We start from the raw sequence: 22,545 nt of genomic DNA, 5'->3' as shown, positions 1-22,545 counted from the left end.
AGAGATTGATTAGTCATCATCTCCCCAAGACAAGCAGGTCACAAGTCCTGTTGGTTCGTTGAACCCTTTTCTCTTAGGCTAGCTCACTGTTGAAAGGATTCATACTTCAAAATGCAGTTTGTATTTCCTCTGATGCAGAGCATGCGTGCACGGGCACTTTCCCAGGGGCAGGGTGGCGGTGACCTCGTGTGTCCTAGATAAGAGTGTTGGCTCGGGGGCAGCAGAATCACAGAATCAATGAGGTTGGGAAAGACCTCTGCGATCATCGAGTCCGACTTAGGACCGATCACCACTTTGTCAACCGGACCATGGCACCGAGTGCCACCTCCAGTCTTTCCCTGAGCAGCCCCGGGGCCGGTGGCTCCCCGGGCACCCCTTACCCCCTCGAACCATCCCACGGCACAATCAGCAGCTGCTCTCCGCGTACAGCGTCCCGGCCCAAGCGCGGCTCTTGTGCGAGCTCCGTCCGGCTCACAGCGCGGTTCGCCATCCCCGCATTTCGGGAAACCGCGCATCTCTTCAAGGGGCAGGGGTGGCGTTTTGGGGCTGGATGAAAACAGCCCCCTCCAGCTCCACGCCATCTTTGAGCCCCGCAGCCTGTGGGGCTGTGCCGGCCGGGAGCTGCCCCGCTTCTCTCCGCACGGAGGGACGGGGGATGCCCTGTCCCGGGCCTAGAGGGCAGCGCCGGTGCCTCGGCCCCGCCGGGCGCTGTGAGGGCAACGGGGACCCCGCCCGCCGCCCCTCGGCCCCGCCGCCCCGCCCCGGGCGCGCAGGTGCCGCTCGGGGCGGGATGTCCGCGGTGCCATGGCGGGGGCTGCGAGGATCACCCCGGCGGGCGAGCAGGAGGTAAGGGGGCTGCGAGGGACAGGGCGGCTGTCGGGGGCTTGGGGAGCCGCTCGGACAGAGCCCAGGGCCAGAGCGGGGTCCCGGCACGCCGGGGTTTCGCTGCCATCGCGGCGGGTGGCGGGCACTCGGCGGGGCTGGGGCAGCCCGGGTTTGCGCGGAGCTCGGGTGCGCGGTCCCAGCGGGTACCTGGAGTTTCTGGAATAGCTCTTCAACCCTTCTCGCCGGGCAGCGCCGCGACCCCGCTGCGTTCCCTGGAATGCGCTGCACGGGATTTGCTCCTGGCCGCTGCCGTGCCAGGGAAAAGCGCCTTCGCTTCCCACCTGCTGTCCCGGCCCGAGGCAGGTGGGTTCGCTGCCCCGAGCCTCAGCGAGTCCCGGTTCCAGCGTGTGCTCTGAGCCGGGGGTCCCCCTGCCGCCCCAGAGCCGGTGCTGGCCGCGGAGGAGCGGGAGGCAGGTGAGGGTGAGCGGGCACTCCGCAGCTCCATGGGAGCACCAGGTGGAATTGGGAAGGGGCAGCTTCCAAACAGAGCGGATGAGGAAGCTTTCCACAAAGTGTTAGGGGGCATTCAGCCCACGGAACTCTTCAGACACCTGGAACTTTCTATTCGGGTTTGAATTTTTGTGTTTGGAAAGCATCTGTGTGAATTCATGGCATAAGTCTGCAGATGTTGCGCAGATCCACTGTCTTTGTCTCACGGAGTTCCTCAGAGCTGCGTTGCCTGCAGCTGGAAGAATATCCTGAGAAAGCACCACTGTATCCCACCGTACTCATACCTTACTGCCCTTTCCTGCACACAAACCCTGCTCCTGTTTTCTTCCACTCAGGGGTGGGCTGGTGTCACTAAGAAACCCGAAACCATCCTCAGGATGCTCGGTGCGGGGCACTGGGATGCCACCCGTGCTTTTTCGTGTTTGGTCACTCAGAGAACAGTGCTAATTAACCACTGTTAATTCCACGTTGAGAGGAAAACTGACTCCTCACTAGCTACATTTCATTGTTTCTCACATAAACCTAGGCTAGCATTTATCTTAGTCACAGGTTTCGTTCTCTGTTCTTTCTGCTTTTAAATGACTTGTTGGTTCGGTTCTGGGCTCCACTGATAACGAGTATCTCAGGACAAAATGTGGCTGCTCCCTATGCCTATAACAGAGTAGCTGAGTTGTTTTCAAAGAGCTGCAAGACTTTCTGTAGAAATAGGATGTTCTGCTATAAATATTGTATTCCATTTCTGTTCTGTTGGGGAATGGAAAATTTACAAGTATGATTTTAACTTACAAGATAATTAAAAATAAAGGAACTGCAGAATAGAAGAAGCATTAATTCCTCTTACCTCTCGTGCCATCGTCTGCCATGCTCATGCCTTCCTACCTCATACCTCTCATGCATCATTTCTCCTAAAGCTTGTAGAAGTAATTTGCTGTTGACGTTCAACTACACTACAGGGGTCTCAAAACAAAATTTTGATTGTACTTTTATGTTTCATTCTTTATTTGACTACTGCCTACACATTCCTATCTCTAATGATTCATAGAGTACTTTCAACTTGCTGATGAACCTGCACAGATGAAGAAGCTTTTACTGGATTTCACAGGAATCAAGCATTTTGCAGTGCAGCAGGGACAGCCAGCCCTTGGAGGAAAGCTCTGTGAGCTGCTGATAGCCAGTGCTCTGCCTGGCCCTGCTCAGTGTTATCCTTCCCAAGACAGTTCTGTCAGCATTTAGGAGCAGTATCATGCACACCCAACCAAGGCTGGGTTGCTCCTGTGGATCTTGTGACAGCTGCCATGTGCATCTTCTCTGCTCTTAGTTGTAGGAAGTTGGAGAGGAGGAAATGCTTCAGCTTTACTGGTGCAGGGTCCTACCTTCATTTTACCACTTTCCATTGAGTACTGAGGCAGAAAATGTGGCAAAAATCTACTGTGGGTGCTTCTTTTTGAAAGACACACCAGAATGTAGTGTCTGAAGGATTGTTTCTCAGCAGCTAGAAGCTCAGGGACACTCAATGAAGTTACCAGGCAGCAGATCTGCAGTGACAGTGGCATTTCCTTTCACAGGATGTCATTTCCATGCAGAACTGCTGTGGTGTTTATGGCTTAATCTACAAACAAGTTCCAAAAGCAGTTAGGCAAAATAAAAGGAAAACAGTTGTGGAGCAGGATGTAACCTACCTTCCAGGGAGATCATGAACTGCAGATTCCCTGTGTTTCTGTGGGTGACAGACAGGACACCTCTGTATGCCATGTCTATCTGGCAGCTTGTTTTATTCTGAAAATAACATTCATAATCAAAATTTAATTAAAACTTAACTACTGCTGTGACCAAAGTATTAAGTTTGCTTCAAGGTGATCTGGGAGCATGGTTCAGAGAATAGTTGAGCAGCATTCTGGGTGTGTGTGGAATTGCAGACTTCATAAAAAATGTACTAAGATTGTCAATTTTCTAACTGTAAAGACAGGAGTACCACCTGCAGCCTCTAAGTTTAGATGTTGGTTGACCATTTAGTGTACCACATCTTTAATTAGATTAGTTCCTAAGAACTTGACATTCTTCATGTTCTAAAAACATTTTGGAATCCTGTATATTATATAGGAGCATTTATATTTCTATTTTATGAGACCCTAGCTATTGAAAGGACAAGGGGCAGTGGTTTCAAACTAAAAGAGGCAAGTAAGAATTAATTTATTTACTATGAAGGTGTTGTGGCCCTAGCACAGGCTGCCCAGAGGAGCTGGTGCTGCCCCATCCCTGGAAGGGTCCAAGGCCAGGTTGGATGGGACTCTGAGCAACCTGGGATGGTGGAAGATGTCCCTGTCCATGGCAGGGGATTGGATTGGATTGGATTGGATTGGATTGGATTGGATTGGATTGGATTGGATTGGATTGGATTGGATTGGATGATCTTCAGATGTCCTCTCCAACCCAAACCATTCTGTGAGTCTATGAAAATTACTAGGGAAAGTAAGTGTGAAAGGTTTTTTTTTTCTATTTTTGAGGTTGCAGTAGGATACAGGATTTGCACAGCAGCAGTTTATATCTCTTGATTTCAGCTGAAAGTCATCTTGCCAATGCTTGGAGGTCAGGAGGGAAAATATCAAGGGAAAATAAACTTTTAAAGTAATTTAATGACTAAAAAATAAAACTTTAAAAAGGGAATGACTGAAAAATGAAAAAGTGAGACAAGGTTTTAAAGTACACAGCCTCTGGAGCAAAGCTCAAGGGGATGGCAATGGATCAAGCTAATTCTGTGGACCCAGAGGTAGAGCTCATATTTATTAGTACTTATGTATGGAAAGAGTTACTTTGGGCAACAAATATTTGTATATTCTGTTTTGTTTTCAATCTCTTATCAAATTATATAGTACAATTCTTATAATGAAGTCTGTTTTATGACTGTTTATCACTCTTTTTTTTCCCTGCAAAGAAGAAAATTGCCAAGGCAGTAAAGTGAAGCTTGTTGTGGTGATAATATTTTGCAGCTCATGCCCTGACAGTGTCCACTTTCCTTGGGTGTAGTAATGGGATCCCACCCTGTCTTTTTCTAGGAAAACACAAAAAGGAAGGAGTCCTGATACTTGTGCTTGTTTGTTCACACCCACTCTGATAGAACAGTTCAAAGGGAAATGTTCAGATGATGAAAAGCACTGCCTAGAAGTCTAAAACTCTCAAAACTGTTACAGAGTAAAGGTGATGGGTTAGTAAATTTTAAAATGTTCAGAAATTAGGTAATGTGGACTTCATTTCCATATCTCTATTTTTATCCTGATCTAACATAAGAATTAAGGGCTCGTGTAGTCAGCTGAGAGAGAAGACAGACCCAGGATTAATATTGCTGCTTCTCTTCATGTTTTGTGGCTTCTCTTGACAGAAAATCTTAAAGAGGAACTGAAAGCCTAAAAGTTAAAAAATTTTATTTGATGTGTTGTCCCTTTGAAAGGAATATAGATTAACAAAGAGTAATTTTCTTTCTTCATTTTGAATTTTATGACATAAATTTAATTCTTATGTTTTTTAAAGGCTTTCTACTATCCTGGAACTTTTACTATTGGGGAAAAAACCCTATGTTCTTCATTAGAATCTCTAGTAGAAACTGTGCAAATTTTGTATTTTAATTACTGGTATGCCACCTTATTTTCAACATTTATTTTATTCTTATTTGGCTATTATATTTGAGAATATTCTTGCATGCTTATGGTGCTTTTCAAACATCAAATGACAGAGCACAGTTTTGCAAAATTTTTAAAATACAGTTGGAGGGATTTTCTAAAAAAATCTTGGGCCCAAAATCCCTTACCATATGATGCCAATTTTCAAAAAGATATAGAAAAATCAAGTCAAAAGGAAGATATGGAAAGTCAAGTGACTTTGCCAGTGTCACACCAGCATTTTGTGACAAAGGAAAGAACAAAGCACAAATGTTTGGGATCTGTTTGGTCTCTGCAGCTCTCTGTGAAAGTTGTTCAATTACTGTGGTATGAGGATATTTATCAATTATTATTATTATCTGAAAGGTTAATAAAATAAATATTTTTAGTAAAAGTTTTCAACCTTTAAAATACGAATTAAGCATTCAAAGACAAAACTAAGCTGAAATAATAGTGTAGCACTTCTCTGCTGCTTCTTGCTTGATTGCAGACTTATTTTCTTTTAATAGCTTGTGAGAGGAAGGTAGGTAAGCCTGAGGTCATCACAACTCACTTTTAGGAACACTGTAATCTGTTTTTTTGGGGCTTAATTAAAAATCAAAGTAATGAGCACCCAAATGCCTGTTGATGATAGGGGTTGAGGGCATACAGATCTATTAGTGGAATAGCTGTGAAGCAAATACATTAAAGTGGTGTTAACTATAGACTTTAACCTTATCATTTGTGTAGCTTTTAACTTGTGAACCTTGGTTTGCTCATGGTTTCTTCTTCTCACACAGGGGTACAGGCTCTCCATGTGCAGCAAGCTGTGCTATGCCATAGGAGGTGCCCCAAACCAGGTGGCAGGGAGTGCTGCTTCTTTCTTCCTGCAGATCTACCTGCTAGACATAGCCCATGTAAGTAGCACATGAAACATTTGCAGACTGTGGACTTAACTCTGATATTGCCAGCTGTGTCCCTGGAATGACAGAAGGGGAATTAGTTAATAAATATTTTAAATTGTCTCATTGTTATTGCCTCTAGCTGTTCAGCATCCTGGAAACTGCATGAACTTGTCCAGAATTAATTTTTTCCCCCTATTTTTCTTTCTGTCTTGAGATGGCTGTTGCTCACTTTTAGTTTTGGATCATTATTAGAACTCTAGGTGCTGTAGAGCTCACACACTTACAGACATAAGAAAAATCAGTTCTCAGTGTCAGGAGTCAAAGAGTGTAAAATATGAGACATCTGAGAACATTATTATCACCATGATAAGATTGTGGAGTTTTGTTCATGTGGTTTAGTTAAAAATCATTCAGTTGCACCCAACTGTTGTTGTAACCAACATAATTTCACACAATTTTTATGTGGTTTGTGTAAGGTAATTTCATGGCAAATAAAGCTGAGTTATCCTTCCTGAAGGTTCTTTGCATCTGTGGCTTTCTGATGCAGAAGCAGACCCGGTGGAACAAAGCACTAGGAGTCATCCCATTCATCTGACTTTCAGCTGCTCCAGCCAGATTTCAGGACAGCAGAGACACAAAGAAAATCAATCCATAAGCCATTTTTTGCTGTTTTGGGTTGTCTTGTATGCATGCATGGTAACTAGGACAAGGTACTAGGATAGAAATAAAGATTTTAGGGAGTTGAGGCCAAATTGCAGGGACTGAGAACAGCTCTGAAAGTACAGGGGGGACTTCAGCACTGATTACTGTTCCTATTTGCTGGAAAAAACAAGAGCTTCTGGGTCAGATATCATTACCCATTTGCTGTCTAAAAACAGGATATTATGACTGGGAGGTGTCCAGAAGTTTGGGGTTAAGTTTTAATACCATGTTTTTCATGGTATTAAAGCTGACTTGTGACTTAATAAAATTTTCAACACTGTAATATGTGATTGTACAGCTGAGATAATCTTGAGTTTCTTGTTGAGATCAAAGTCACAAGATGTAAAACAGGAGCCAGTTTTGGACAGCATTGTCAAAGATATCAAATGTTGGTGTGGAATCTGAGGAGTTGGAGGTGGAAAAGGAGCCTGGGGGTACAGCAGGGAGGTGGAGCAGCTCTGACTAAAGCTGTTGCTCACTGGCATCAAGGATGGCAGTACAAGCCATTGTAGATGATGAAGCAGGACCTAAATAAGAAAGACTCTAACACCATTTTGTCAGGGTGCTTGGAAATATGGTAATTTCCCCATTCACTGCTTATCACAGATTGGAAATTCTTGAAGCAAGGGACTGTTCCTTCATGTGTTTGTCGACAGTGTCTGGAAAGCTGGGGTCTAATCCATGCATCTTTGGGCACTACCTAAATAAGTGACATCAAAATAATTATTTTATTAACAAGCTTCTACTGAAACCAAATAATTTTTCTTAATGTCTGTAGTGATATACTTACACTTTCATTGAGAGGCTTAATTATTTGTTCCCTGATGGTTAAATTTGTTCTCTGAAGTAGTTCTGGAGGGACAGGATTTCTTTTCTGCCTGAAAAATAGCTCTGAAATACTGTGTTCTTTACCACACATTTTCACAAGAGAGAATGTAATAATATAGTCACTACTTGGATTTATTTCTTTCCCACTTTGAGAGCAGAACTGTAGAACTACAGAAGGGATGTATAAGCCATACCAATGATGAAGACATGGTGGCTTTACAGACTCCACTCCTAACATGAAAGAAATTTTGCTTTTTCCTCAAAGATTCCTTCCACCTCTTCCTTTCAGTCTGTTAAATTATTTGAGCATAATATGAATGTGGAACTCACCTAATTTGTAGTATTCTTTTCTTGTCCCCCTCACAACTGCAATATTTCAACCCCTCTTTCTGACTGCTATTTTGTGCTTATTTTGGCTGCCCTGTCTCTTGAGGAGCAGCAGTGACCTGTGGGCAGTCCCCATGGTGAGTCTGCCTCGGGGCTGCTGGGCTACCTGCCACCCTTTGATGGCTGTGGGAGGGCACGAGACAGCCAAGGTGGGTCAGCAGGAAGGTTGTGACAGTCCAGTGCTCATCCCAGCTTCATCCCACCATGCAGCAAGGAAATAGAGAGCCACCACTGTTATCTGTTGGGCACTGCCATTCCCAGTCCTTCCCTGTTCACAAAGTTTCTAGAGTGGAGTGTCTTGGAGCTGGTGGTGACAGGAACATTGCCTGCCACTGCAGTTTCACCTAATTTGGGCTAAAATGTAATGGGTGTGGTGTCAGAAGTCTGTACACCTGCCTTTTGAGCTGGTCATCAGGACATGCAGAGATCACTGCTTCCTTCTTTCACCTCTGAGAGAAGACCGGCAGGAAATTCTGCTGCCTGGGAGACAGTATCCTTTCAGGAAAGCAGAGGATACCTGCTCAAGCTTGGTGCTGTATCAGCTGCATTTGCCAGGCCTTTCACTGCTATGTTGAAGCACAGAGATGAAGGGATCTTGTCTTCTCTCACTCTTCAAGTCACAAGGGCTCTTTCAGCAGCTTCTTTCAATAATTGATGGGAGGAGCATTCACATTTATATAGGTTTCAATGACTTTTTTCAGGACTATAGTTGAAGTGATATGAACTGAGCACTTGGAAGGGAACCTGCCTTTTCTGCCCATTGTGTGATGGGAATTCCTAATCTCTGTACAGATATATGTGGAAAAAATAACTGCCTTGCCTGGGATAAACTGTATTTCTATACAGGCACTGAAGTATGGTCCACCTGGGTTAATTTCAGAGGTTTTTCTACTTGGCAATTTTATTCTTATGTAATCCTTGAACATTTTTCGAGTGAGATGTGATGGACACGTGCTGGCAACTTTGGTTTGAGCAGATGTGCTTTATGCAATGCAGTTGTCACCACTCAGTCCCCAGTGGATGAAGTCTGTTGTGCAATAACCTCTTCCTCAGCTACATGCCACCAGTTGGAAGCCTTGTTGCTAACCCCAGGAGAGGAAAAAACATTACAGCATGTAAACAGCCCCCTCTGCCATTTTCTGGATCAGGTCAGGATAAAGACATGGGGAGATGGAGATGTGTGGGGGAAAGCAAGAGGGTGATTACAGAGGGGCTCTGTCAGAATGTGTGACTAAAACAGGGACTTTGCTATTTGACTCATTCATTTCCTTCGTCCTAAGCACATTCTGGATCTTTCCTTCCTTGCATTTTCCCTTTCTGTTCCCTTAATCTACAGTGCCAATCTCAATGTCTCATTTGTTTGCTGTGGATAACCAATAGGAATTTCTATGACAGCTGCAGGCGTGTTTTGTAAATGAACTATCATTATTCTTTAAAACACTGAGGTGTTTTTTTCTGGAAAGTTGCTTTATGCTGTTTCATTGTATTGTGAAACAATGCCTCTTGTTTACTGTATTTTGTCTGTACTTTCAGATTACTCCATTTCATGCCTCTTTGGTGCTGTTCATTGGCAAAGCCTCAGGTGCAGTTACTGATCCTGTTGCTGGCTTTTTTATTAGCAAAAGTAGATGGACAAAAATTGGCCGGCTCATGCCTTGGTAAGTATAAATGTGTACATATATTTACATATATATGTAAATATTAAGTGTTGTGGTCCTACAGCCACCTCACTGAATTAGTCTCAGGGATTGTATTCATTCCACATATATAAAATAAAACTAAAAATTGCCATGTCTTTAACTTGTTTACACCTGAAAACACAGAAGAGATTTTCTGCCACTGGAGAGGTAAACACATAAAGTGAAAAGACTGTATTTTTAGCAAAACTGAAATCTGAGACCTAAAACTTTCTTAAATTTGTGGTTGAATTTTCATCTCTGTCTAGACTTCTTTAGTTTGGCTTCACTCTTCCACAAAGTTGGAACTTATTTCTACCTATGTCCTAGAGTCCTTCACATCTCACATCAGCCTTCCAGGAGCTCCTTTAACTCCCCAGGCCTTTCAGCTCAGTTCAGGGAAGGATGCATGCACAGATGTAGAACAGATGTGTGCACAGGTGTGGGGTAGATGTGACACCATGGCACCGAAGGGCTCAGCACTGCCATGGCACTGTGAGGCTCTTCTCACACCTGCTTCTCTTACATCTCATGGTCAGAACAGTTCATTAGAAAATCACCACTACTCTTACAATGAGTCAGATGCTGTAAGGTTTTGATTTTTGGTGAAGGAGGTGTGTGATGTTTCACTTACCTGTGTGCACGTGCTGTCCATGTGCTCCAAGGAGAGGTTAGAACCATGAGTGCTGCCCAATAGGAATGAGATTGACAGGTGTGAAGCAAGAAAAAATGGAACAGATTGGGCCATGCTAGAGGATCTCCAGCTCATCTATGCCACAGGGCATATTTTGTTGGTTTTTTAGTATCTTGGAAGCCAGAGGAAGATTGAATATTGTGCTGGTTTGTATTAATTTAGACCCATCACAATTACTTTGTGAAATAGGGAGTCTTTCAGCATTTTATCTCATACATTATATGGATGCATTGTAAGATACTTTAAATTAATTGCAAATTTTTAATGGATATAACCCACAAACTTGATTTGCAACAAAAATCTAAGAGTAAATATGTCCTGGGCAAGAAAGTAGAAATTTCAGGGGAAATGAGCACAGTTTTTTGCCTGGTTCTATTGCTGTTGTGCAGCTTTACAGCTACAGAAACTTGTCCATGAGCAGCTTATATCTGACAAAACAGAGAAGACAAGTGCACATTGGAAAAAGGCTGAGACCAGCTGCTCTTGGCCCAATAGGAACAGGACCTTCAGGTTGAAGTAAAGCTTTTTTGTCAAGTCTCTTGGGGAAAAGATGAGCTTGCTGTTGTTTCTCTTCTCAGGATTTGGTTGGAGGCCAGGTAAATGGTGTGGTTTTTTAATGACCACTGAATTAACCGAGTAAGAAAGCTATCCAAAAGGAAAACAATGAAATTTTTATACAAATGCTATTAAAAGTATTCTGATGCTTTTTCCTTTAAGTTCTCTGAAAATACAGCAAGTGCATGTGTTTATTGTTAGTATTACATTGATATTAGAATGATTCCTGTCCTAACACAAGCATGAACTTATCTTTTCACTGTAAACCAGCTCCAGCACATCTTGCACTTTTTACAGGAAAAGTGCTTATCTAACCCCACCTCTCATCTAAGAGCTGCTTTCTTTACAGGAGGATTCTGTCTGTGGTTTTTTTTGGTAACACTAATATTTTCATGGGAATTCTGTTCCTAGATTTTGAGAGTTAGGCAATTTTTTTACAAAACAAAAAATGGGGCTTCCCTTAGCTTAAAAATACTTAATATTTTGAATTTTTCTGACTTCTTAATGGTCTAGAATGAAACAATGGATTTTTTTCAGTCAGAAAAGCTTGCCAGCAAAGCAAGAACATTAGTAAGGGAGGTGAATGTTTAACTATTGCTTAATACTGTCCTCAATATAACACAAAGTCATCAATCACTTATTTAATGGCTTTAAAAGGCAGAAGCAGACATTGCCTTGAAATAATGGTCGAACATCTTGTCAAAAGAGCTAATAGCTGACAGTCAGATATTCAGCAACTCCAGCAAGGCTTTGAAAACTCCCTGGCATTAGAGAGGAAAGGAAAATGTGGGAAAGAGGAGAATAATACCAAGAGGAGAATAATACCAATACAACCAAAGTTGTATGAAAAAGTGACTGTGAAGGTATTTGGTGTGGTGGCTGTGCCTGGACTCCATGTGGGAGAGCTCATGCTTTTGGAGAGGAAGGTAGATTCCCTGAGATGTGTTAGGATTTTACCCTTGTTTGTTTTCCACTGCTGTGGGTGATCTGTGGGCTGGGGACCAGAGGGACAGAGAATACCAGAACCTGGCACTTTCCTGGTAATTTTTCAGCTCCCAGTGATGCTGTCCATCCCAAAGAGCAGTGTGGGAAAGCCATTGTTTTACTAAACTATTTACCCACATTCTCTTTTGTATTCCAGGTTTTCAGTTCACGATTGCAAAATAATCAGCTGACCCCCAATGTCAGTAGTGCTGTTGTGAAGGGATTAATCTGTTTTCTGTTTTATGTGTTTGGAAATTTTTTTGTTAGGATCTTGGTCATCTAAATACATTGTTCAGTGCCTGATTTACAAGAACACAGGACAAGCCTGATGCTGCAGCTCAGACTTTTAGGAAATAATAGCATCTGACCAATCCTGTATCATGGAGTTTGACAAGTGCTATTTGCCTTAAATAGGTTTTAGGCTAATGTTATTAATTGCTGGTTAATGGCAATGTCTGGAATATAAGTTTGTGTGGTTCTTTTTGTAAGCCACCTTCCTCTCTGAAGATGATCCTATTGTGTTTGAAGGATTTGATTAGGAGTTAAATGGAGGAAATTATCATATACCCAACTAGACACAGAGTGTAGGAGCTTTCACAATGGGCTGTCCATTGTCTTGTATGCTTTTTTCAGTATATTTTAGTGTATCAACACATTTGCACTTGCTTGAAGTAACAGTGAAGAGACTAAACTTAAGGGAAAACCAAAGACACTAAAATTAGAAGAGGGAATCTCAATAAGTAAACTCATGTAAAAATTGCTGGAGTATGCAAAGACATGATGACAGAGCTTAGTGAATTTTTCAGTGTTTCTTTCTAATAAATGTCTAATCTGAGACATGTGCCAAGGAATGTCAATAAAAGTATGGTGTTAAGTGCATATGAAAGGAAATTATATCTCTTCTGGGCCAGATATTAATTTAAGTGTAGCTCTTTTCTTTCAGATTTGCTAGGTTTTTTTCCACTTTATGAAAGTATTAATCTATGTATTTTTATATTTCATATCAATATTATATATTTTATATTAATCTGTTATTTAACGTTTGATATTTAAAAGCATACATTACTACAGTTAGAAAAACTGCACATAAAATAGTGTTATATTGGTTATTAGCAGGAAAATTTAATGCACTTTGCTATTTTAAGATTGTTGCTGTGTGTTGATTTTCTTCTCAGGGTGCTGGCATGTACACCCTTCACAATAGTCTCCTATTTTTTTATGTGGTACCTGCCTCCGTTTGTATCAGGAAGAGTTGCTTGGTATCTGACTTTCTACTGCCTTTTCCAAGCACTGACCACAGTAAGTAGATTACAGGTCATGATGTTCTCAGCAGTAACTTGCTTGTTGGCTGTATTAAAGCATTCATATTTAGTAAACTTGTTTTCACATTTTATTTCAACTTCTGGTGAGGACAGGCAGATGCTCTTTTATCAAAGTCTCTTCTGGTTGATGGTTTCTGCCAATGCTTTTTCTGGTAAATGAACTGCTAATTCATCCAGGTTACCTCCAGTGCCCTCAACTCATTCTTGTATAGATGTTCCTAATTCCAGTTAGACATCCAACTTCTTATAACATCTGTTCTCAGGAGCAGATTAGGAATTCTGTATTCCTGTGTTAAGTTTCAATATATCCTTTGTTTCCCCAGTATAAAGATGGTCCAGAAGACATCCATAATGATTTTAAATAATTTCTTTGCTCTTTCTTTTGAAAGAGAAGCACAGGGTTTCCATGGCAGAGTTGTGAAAATGTGCACACTTGGCATTTTTTATGGAAGTGAACAGAAATGCATTTTATACAAGCATTGTGGGATGCACAGCACAAGACTTAATTTGGCTACAGATCTCTGAGGTGGTGGGAATACCACAGAGAACTTGGTTGTTCAGGCAGGTTCATGTCCCAGTTCCACTGTGCAATGGTCTTAAGCTTAAATTAAGGAGTGTGTGGCACAATGTCTAAAAACAATAGTTTTCACTATTATCTCATGGATTTTCATAATTAGACAGATATTTGAAATATTTAGGGTATTGGTGTAGTCTTCTGGCTTGAATACAGTGGAAAACTGGATTCCTTCTTCATGGCTTTGCTTTCTGTTAGTTATCTCAAGCTAGGAACACGATAGTGTCCTGGTGCAAAGAAAGAAAAATTCTTTTGAGTCTCTCTGTGAAGAATATTTTCCCAAGGAAACTGAAGGAGCACATCATCATCGTAAACCCTCTGGGTATTTTATTATTTATTATTTGTATTCTGAAAGGTACTGTTTTCCTTTTATATGCTTTACAAACCAGAAAGAAAAGGCAGGTCTTTGTGCTGAAAAATTGGTTGTGAGTTCTCAGTGTTCAGAATGAATGTTCAAGGTCCCATTAAACCATTTTTTTCTGGGATATCAAAGGAATACAGCAGTTTTACCCTGACATGTCCTGAGTCATGTTCTTTCTTTCCATAGTTATTCCAAGTACCATATTCTGCCCTCACCATGTTTCTCAGCACAGACCAGAGGGACAGAGATTCTGCAACAGCATATCGTGAGTGTGATCTGGGCTCTCTCTTGGGCACTGGGGCTGAGCTTTATTGAAAATCCTGCTTCATCTATAGCAAGTTCTGGGTGATTTGTGTCCCTAAACTGGACTTTTATAAGAATGTTTCAATATGTGATGTAAACTAATTTGTCTTCAAAGGAATCGCATTTCTCTAGTTAAATAGGAGACATTAATATTTAATTGTCTCTAATTGTCTGATTAGCTATAAACTCTTTTTGGTTTATTGCTAGCCAGAGGAAACAATAAAAAATCACTCTTAACCAAGTCAGGGTAAGGAATAACAATCTAATTTAAAGGTGATTTGTAAGGGAAAAACAAAGAAACATTCAATTAAAGAAAGTATAAAAGTAATTTTGAGAAGTTTGTTGTGTGGTTTTACTTGGGGTTTGTTGTTCTGTTTTGTTGCCTTCTGGTTTTTTTAAGTATGTTTCCTTAGATTTATGTGTTTCATGTTATAAATACAAATCCCAAACCTGTTTGCTGAGAAAAAAAAATTGGAACTCATAGAACCAAGACAGTTAACCTCACTAAAAAGGAAAGTATTTTTGTGTCCATGTTCACACCAACTGAAATATTTTTTTCATTTAATCTGTGTTTTTTAAATTAATTCTGACATATACCAGGTAGTTTAAAGGCAGATCTTGTTGTAATATAACTAACACTCTGAGTGTATTAGTTAAAGGGATGATGCTTTCCAGACCACATCTCTGGCTCTTCCACAACCAAAACCAGACAATCTTTTGGCTTTGAAGCAAATCAATCAGACCAAAAAAAGTGAAGTGAAAATATTTTCAAGATTTCCTGTATAGATCATAAATTGAATGCAAAAACGGTTTCTTCTCCTCCTGCCCTCTTCAGTTCTGATCTCATGCCTTCTTTATTGTGTAACTGCATTAAGCAAGGTAAAAAGAAAAGAAGTCAAATATGAAAGACTTCTCTAAGTCTTAACTTGTCCTTAAAGTGTTGCTTTAGAATAACTTGTAGGGTTTTTTGTTGCATCTGTTTTCTCTTCCTGGTAAGATCCCTTTCCTCTTCCATTAGCCCTTCTAACCCTCAACATACTTGATTATTTTGGAACCCACAGAGGCAAAGTGAAATAGTGAGAAATACTAAAAATGTAATGTCAAAAATTCTAGATACAATATTCTCTGATCAACCCAGTCCCTCTCCAGAGACATGGAACAGTTGTAATTTGCATTCCCATCAACTATCTTTAAGAAAAAGTCTGGACTGGCAGTCACAGGACAGGACTAAACAGCAGGAGATTCCAGTTGTGTTATATTCTTTGGCAATGACTGTATTCTGAGTCATCTGGCCTAAATTCTAACTAAATCCATGTACCTAGTGTTTTCTATTGTCTGGTTTTATGTCTTCAGAGGCTGTGATCCAAATAAATGTGCTTTCTGATCTGCTAGTCCCATGCAGGGCTTCATAAGCATGTGAAACTTGTACTCATAAAAGCTGTTGAACTCAGTGGCTGAGAGGTGTCACACATTTATAGTGTCATTTTATTGTTCAGAAAAGGTTTAACTTCTGAGTGTACAGCTGTTCTCCTAAACCATATTAAGGTGGTGGAATGAACCATAGTTTTGACTTTTCAAAGGTTGGTGTTTTTGTGTATGTTGATATAATATCTATTTGGAGCAAAGTTTTCTTGTAATGGCTATGCTTATGTGAGAACCTGGGGTTTTTTACCTTTTCCTTTTTTGGTGTTTTGGTAAAACACTTTTGCCTCTCTTTGGGCTTTATAGAGAATTCTTCTTGCTGATAGACTGTCTTGGATTCAGTCAGTTGTTCAGGCATTTCTTCAACTGTTAAAGGAAAACATCTGTGTAATACGAAGTGAGCTCTTAAAAATAAGATTGAGATCAGAGGATCCATTACCCTCTGCTGGAGACAAGCAGAACTGCCTATTAAGAATTTTTTTCTGCTTTGCTATTAATGCAAGGTAGAAATACTGGATTCCAAAGCTACCTTAGCATAACTCCTACTTAGATTTTGGCCAAAACATAGCCTGCTTCAAAGTACAATCTGCTGACAGATCAACTTTCTTGGTTGATGTGGAAAGTAATACATCATAAATTCTGAGCACACAAGAACTTTGAAGGATACCTGTTCCTCAGCTCTTGCTACTACTTAGAAAATAGTTTCACAGTGGTTATATTTCTGCTGCCTCTAATGATGCTTCTGGGTTTTATTCTCTGCAAGTGCTTGATAAAATGCAGATGTAGAGCCCTAGACCAAGGTTATGAATGTGTAGGTGGTGCTCTAAATGAAAGGTGTGATTTGAGTGCTGTGTCTGCACTGAGTTTGGAAGCTCTGCAATGCCCAACTGAGACCAGTTTGTGTCCAAACACTTCAGAGCAGATTGGGATTAGATTTCTACCATCTGCCAGGATTTTTGTGTATATGGACTAAATTGCAGCATTGCTGGTAAGATTGGATGTGAAGTTTGGGGAAGGGACTTTTAAAACTTCAAATTAATTTAAATTAATGTTACGTGGCACCTCAGATTTTCCACTCAAAAGCATTCTCAGTTTGGAAACAAAGTACCAATGGTTTAAAAGGTCCAGGTTTCATAGGGAATGTCTCTTCCCAGCCTCTCTTCCCTTTCCCTTACTGGATTTTGCATAGTTACACACAGCCTGTATTGCTGCACTGTCTGAACCACTCACAATCTGTGTGTTGCCCTCCCTTTAGTTGGTGAAGTATTTTTATTCCTTTACAGGGACACACAAAAAGCCACATGTCTGAGGTCACCTAGGAAGGGTGTTACAGATCAGGAGACTTGAATAAACATGAACCTAGGAGCTTTTGAAATGCCTGTCACTTCCCAGAGAGAGTACAATAACCACCAGGACACAGCCTGCTCTGGAAGCATCCCTTCAGAATCCTCCATGGTGCTTCTCAGAAAGGAACAAATGACCCTGGGAGCCACTGGAAGAGAAAAAATAGAAAAAAACTCTGAAGTTTGTGTCAATGAGAAGTCCATTCCCTCACAAATGGGGAGACTTTCTTCACATCCTTAATTTGTTCATGCATTCAGGCCTGATGTATCTTTATGCAAAATGTGTAAAGAGTCTCTGGAGCCAGGACAGAAATTCAGTTTATCTCCTGGCCATGGGGAGGCTAGATATGGGCATAGTGCAGGGAAACAGGCTCAGTAGGCTTGAAATCCCTCAGGGTGAGGAGGGTCTAGAACCCAAATTTCTCACTATTTACTTTAACAGAGCTGCAACACCTGGTCAGGTTGTTGATCAGTCATGAGATGATGACCATGGTTAGATTTTTGTTTTCCTAAGGAGAGGCTTTGGTTGGTTTTGTTTTGGTTTTATTCTATTTTTTTTTTATTTTTAGAATGATCCCTTTTTCTGGTGAGAATTAGTGACCTGAGTCATTCTCTGAGGTTGAGGTAGAGAGTTCTGCCTGAGTCTGGCCTTAAGCAATTAAGAGCAGCACCTGCTGTTTCCAGGAGCTTTGTAGCTGTATTATTTCCATAAACCTGAGGCAAGTATCACTTTATTTTACAGTTGGAGGACTCAGAGGTCTGATTAGATAAGTATTTCACAAGTTGAGATGAGCAGTCTGATGTCATGACTCCAAGTCTTGCTTTGGAAAAAATGGCATTTAAAAATTAGGTGCACTCTGGTCCTCAACTCCACATTATCCTCCTAATTTCAGCATTCACATCTCTCATGCAGCTGATCAGAAAATGAATGACAAAACTCTCTTTCCTTGAAGCTGTTCCTATCACTGACCTTTCAGTTCTGTTCTTGGCATTGCTTGTTCCTGTAAGAGGAAATGGTTTGATAACATTTCTTTTCAGTGAGACAGATGAGCAAGAGTCTCATCCTCAGTGCATCTTTGTGCTTCCATCCTTTAGGAATGACCATGGAAGTGCTTGGGACGTTGATTGGAGCTGCACTTCAGGGACAGATTGTGGCCAGTGCTCATGTCTCTCCCCACTGCACTGTGAATCCCTCAGTAAACATCACTGACTCCTGGCATGACACCCCCACCATTCCAGACCCCTCAGATGCCCTGTCTCATCAAGTAAGTGTCTATGGGAACACACTAAAGTATCCTACAGAGAAGGGTGGGGATGTTTCTCTAATACCTTGTCATATCCACCTGGATGATGTGAACACATCTTCCTTGAAATCAGTGCTGCTGGTGCTGAGGCAGTGACCTTGTTGCAGACAGTGCTTTCTATCTTTGTTATCTTTGCACCCCCTCCTCAGTGTGACACCAGAGTTTCTTTGAGGAGCTTTGCAGGAGGTGCCCAACCTGTAAAGCAGCTGGGAAGGACATGGCCACCCTTTGTTTTCACTGGGGACTAATTTACAGTTTGTAGAAGAAAAGCACACCTCCAGAAATACTCCATCCAGTTCTGGGGTCCCCAGCACAAGAAAGACATGGATCTGTTGGAGCAGAGCCAGAGGAGAGTCCCAAAAATGGTGAGAAGTTTGGAGGACTTCTCCTGTGAATACAGGCTGAGAGAGCTGGATTTGTTCAGCCTGGAGGAGAGAAAGTTCCAGGGAGAATTTATTGCAGCCTTTTAGTACAAAAAGGGGGCTTTTAAGAAAGATGGAAGAAACTTCTAACCAAGGCTTGTAATGACAGGACAAGGAGGAATGATTTTAAACTGAGAGAGGGTACATTTGGATTAGATATTAGGAAGATTTTTTTTTTTTTTTTTTTTTTTTTAACAATGAGAGTGACGAGGTAGTGTCACAGGTTGCCCAGAGAGGCTGTGGATGCCCCATTCCTGGAAGTGTTCAAGGCCAGTTTGGATGGGGCTCTGAGCAACCTGGGGTAGTGGAAGATGTGCCTGCCCATGGCAGGGGTTTGGAACGAGATGATCTTTAAAAGTCTCACCCAACCCAAACCATTCTATGATTCCATGAAAAAATGGAAAAATGGTGACTACAGCAGGATCTTTCAGTTCAGCAGCACTGATTTCCAAAGGAGTTACCACTGGATATCTCCTGTTCAGATTAATGACAATTTTGTGAATGAAACTCTAAGTCCTATTTGGAATCTGTACTTTTGTGAAGGTACAAAAAGCACTGTTGAAAGTAAATGGTTGGTTAGAGCCCATTAGTGGGGGCAGATCTCAGTGGTTAACATGAGCAATGAACCTGGGGATCCATGCTTGTTTATTTAATTTTCCATGACAGGCTTTTCCTGTAATTTTGCGCAAATAATTTTATCTCCTTGTATTTGAGTTGTATATTTTTTGAGAAACAAAGGTTTTATGTCTGGGAGGAAAACCTAAAACCTGATCCAAACCTCGGTTAACACAATTTGATAGTCTTCCATTTTTGCAGTGGTCTTGAAACAGGCCCTGAATTAAACAATTACAATGTGTAGTATTTTTTCCTATGTCATACATGAAATCAGCAGATTGCTGGTTCCAATTTACCAACTACTGGATTCATCCTTTATTTTTATACTTTCATTGGTTGCTCTGTCAGTGCAAGTACCAGCCAGTACATAAAATGCCTTATGAAGAAGATTCTTTGACCTGAATCTAATCCCAAATGCTTGATGCAAATGAGGAAGTACATATTTGTGCTCTTCCTAATGCAGTGGAGTAGCTCCTGTTATCATTCTTCAGCAGCAGTAAAATCACGAGATAATGGCCTGTTTTTATCTGTGTTTTGGATTTGCATATTCTGGCATCAGCACTGGTGGTCCAGGAAAGGGATGAAGCCTTGCCTCCCCCATTTCCCAGGCACTGTTCTTCCTCTGATCCTTGTTTTTTTGGCATAAACTTCTCATAGAGCTGATCTGGGCAATGCCCTGAGGACAGCTGGGCTGCTTCTCTAAGTGGCCATGCCATTTTATGGCTGAATAATGTGTTTTTGAAGATGCTTGTTTGGTAACTTGTGTGTGTTTTAACAAGACACAGCATATCACCCTGCCTTCCTTTTTAGCTTCTGGGACACTGGTTTGATGTAGAACACTATTGGGTTTATTACACCTCTGTGAATTGTCAAGGTGAGCAGCTTGAAAAGTCACAGAGCAAGCTGAATTTCAGTGCACAGCAGCCTTGTCTGAATCTGCTTCAGACTAAATCCCAAATTCCTATTTTGGAATCTCTGGAAGGGCTTTCAAGGGAAAAGCAAATAGACAATCTAGATTTATTTCCTTTCTGTCAAACCTCATGTGTTTTCCTGTCCTTTTTGAGGTAGGAGGGAGATGAGGAAAGAAACTTCACAATGAGTTGAATGTCAAGTAGTATTTTATTTTGAAAAACTAGCAAAAATCTATAGGCAAAAGTAGCCAGAGTTTGTAGGTAGAGGCATTATCTTTCATTAAACTAGATAATAAAACTGGGAAATGATGGGAAAGCTTTTAGACACAAACATTTTTCAGATCTGAAGGAGTTGCAGTGTGACTGGGAACCTGCCCTTTGTTCACACCACACACTGCAGAATGTGCTCCTAATTCATTGCACAGTAAAGTGCAAAGAGATCTTGAGTTGGATCCTGATGGATCCTGAATTTTAGTTGTATGGCTGATGGGCATTAAGTTACAAGTTGAAGCAAGACTGTGTTAATTGAATTTGAAGTAATTTGAAGTACCTCCATCAGGAGGTATTTAGAAGAGGGCAAATCTTAACTTTCTTTTAGGGCTCTTCAGGAGTATGACTCTTTTTGTCACAAGGACTAATTCCTAGGTGCTCAGGAGCACATCTAGTTTTGAAAAGAAGAACTGATATAACAGTGCTCCTTATTGAAAGAGAGGATGTGGAAGAAATGGTGATTTTTAAGCTCTGCTGAAGTTGTTACTATAAGCTTATTAACAGATCTTTATTACTGGGAACCAAACATGGGTATTGATAGAGTTATAGATGGGCTAACAAGTTTTGTTGAGGGTTAGAGAATCTTATTTGGCCTACCATGAGTATCCTTGATGGTTTAAGCTCAAATTACATTTAATGATGGCTTATGAAACACAGCCTTTAATTCAAATGCCTTAAGCTAATTAACAAATATATTAAAAAAATATAAAGTTCATAAAGGAATCATGTTATTATCCTTTTTTTTTCATCCCCTTCTCTCCTGGCTTAGCTACATTTCAGGCTGAAATTGCCTTGTTTAAGTGAATTCAGATATCTCCACTGTGCACTCTGTATTCTGTGCAAGCCATAACCAACAGTGTGAAAGTACTCTGTAACTTAATTTATAGCTCTGATATATAAAAAGCCCAAATCTTTATCCCATATAAAGAATAGTTCTGCATTCCTTTATCTCACCATGTTATTTTCTGAAATGTAAGCATCTTAACAAAAACTGTTTTCTTGAACATTTTCTATTCTTACATAGTTCATCTGAATACATTTGCAACTATACTGTCTTTATATTTTGAAGTACATTCTTGTAATTGCATTTTTTCCAATTTCTTCTTAGACTTATAATAATTTCATCTACAATATGTAACTAATAATTTCATCTACAATATGTAACTAATAATTTGGAATTCAGTTTTCCTATTAAGTAGTCATTGTTTCATAAAGCTCTATAAGCTATTTTTGATAACACAATATCAGGTAAATTATTGCATCATGCTAAAGCAAAATATTTTTTAAGCTTTAATCCAAAAATTATAATAAAATGTATTATAAAGTGCAATCAGAAAGAGTAAATGTGATCTGGTGGTGTGGGAGGTATCCTTGAAGGTTTTGCTCCCCTGGGTAAAATGAAGCAAAGATTTCTGAATTTGCTTGGATATTTCACTAAATAACTGGGGAAACCAGCATGCACGGCACTGTATTCTCTCATTGGCATGTAAGTGAGATTTCAAAAATTTGTAATTGTCATTATTATTAGCATGTGTAAATGCAAAAACTGTAGTAACTATGTTTACATCAGCACTGAGGGCTCTCCCATCCACCATGAAATTCCAGAGTGCAGTCTGTGTAGCCAGATCAACTGGACTTACTGAAAATTAGAATGCCTCTGTGGATGATGCATGGTTTCGATTAGGTGACTGTGTGTGTCTGTAGTTAGTCTCAACATAAGCAAATTTTTAAAACATTCAGGTTGCCAACACAGTAACCCTTTTGTTCACTGCTTCTTTTTTTTTTTTTTTTTTTTTTTTTTTTTCAAGAAATGCATACTTATATGCCCTGAATTTATCCTAAGACAGGTGTGGTTTATAAATGAACTGCAGAAGTGAACATTTTTCAGAGAGGTAGCAGACAGGCTGTGTGTAGATGGGCATTTCTTCATTTGCAGGTGGCTTACAAAAAAGGGACTGAAATTTTCACAATGACTTGTCATTCTCCTGTCACAATTTCAA

At 40.7% G+C, this 22,545-nt stretch overlaps 1 protein-coding gene across 6 annotated transcripts in view; it reads left to right on the top strand.

The window, feature by feature from the left end:
• Positions 1–454: 454 nt before the first annotated feature.
• The window catches only part of MFSD2B (MFSD2 lysolipid transporter B, sphingolipid), a 37,962-nt gene continuing 15,871 nt past the window's right edge, over positions 455–22,545 (top strand). For 3 of the 6 annotated variants that reach the window (XM_079332881.1, XM_079332878.1, XM_079332880.1), the window contains exons 1-6: positions 455–846; positions 5,768–5,884; positions 9,323–9,447; positions 12,874–12,997; positions 14,142–14,220; positions 18,119–18,288. In XM_079332881.1, the coding sequence (XP_079189007.1) occupies positions 805–846; positions 5,768–5,884; positions 9,323–9,447; positions 12,874–12,997; positions 14,142–14,220; positions 18,119–18,288 (657 nt within the window). In that variant the 5' untranslated portion in view covers positions 455–804. The remainder of the gene's footprint in view (positions 847–5,767; positions 5,885–9,322; positions 9,448–12,873; positions 12,998–14,141; positions 14,221–18,118; positions 18,289–22,545) is intronic. The other 3 variants (XR_013777668.1, XM_079332877.1, XM_079332879.1) reach the window with 2 other exon arrangements.

This window comes from Erithacus rubecula (genome assembly GCF_903797595.1).
Source record: "Erithacus rubecula genome assembly, chromosome: 2".
In the NCBI taxonomy this organism is placed as follows: Eukaryota; Metazoa; Chordata; class Aves; order Passeriformes; family Muscicapidae; genus Erithacus; species Erithacus rubecula.
Note: the sequence above shows the minus strand (reverse complement) of the source record. Positions and strands in the feature narration are given on the sequence as shown.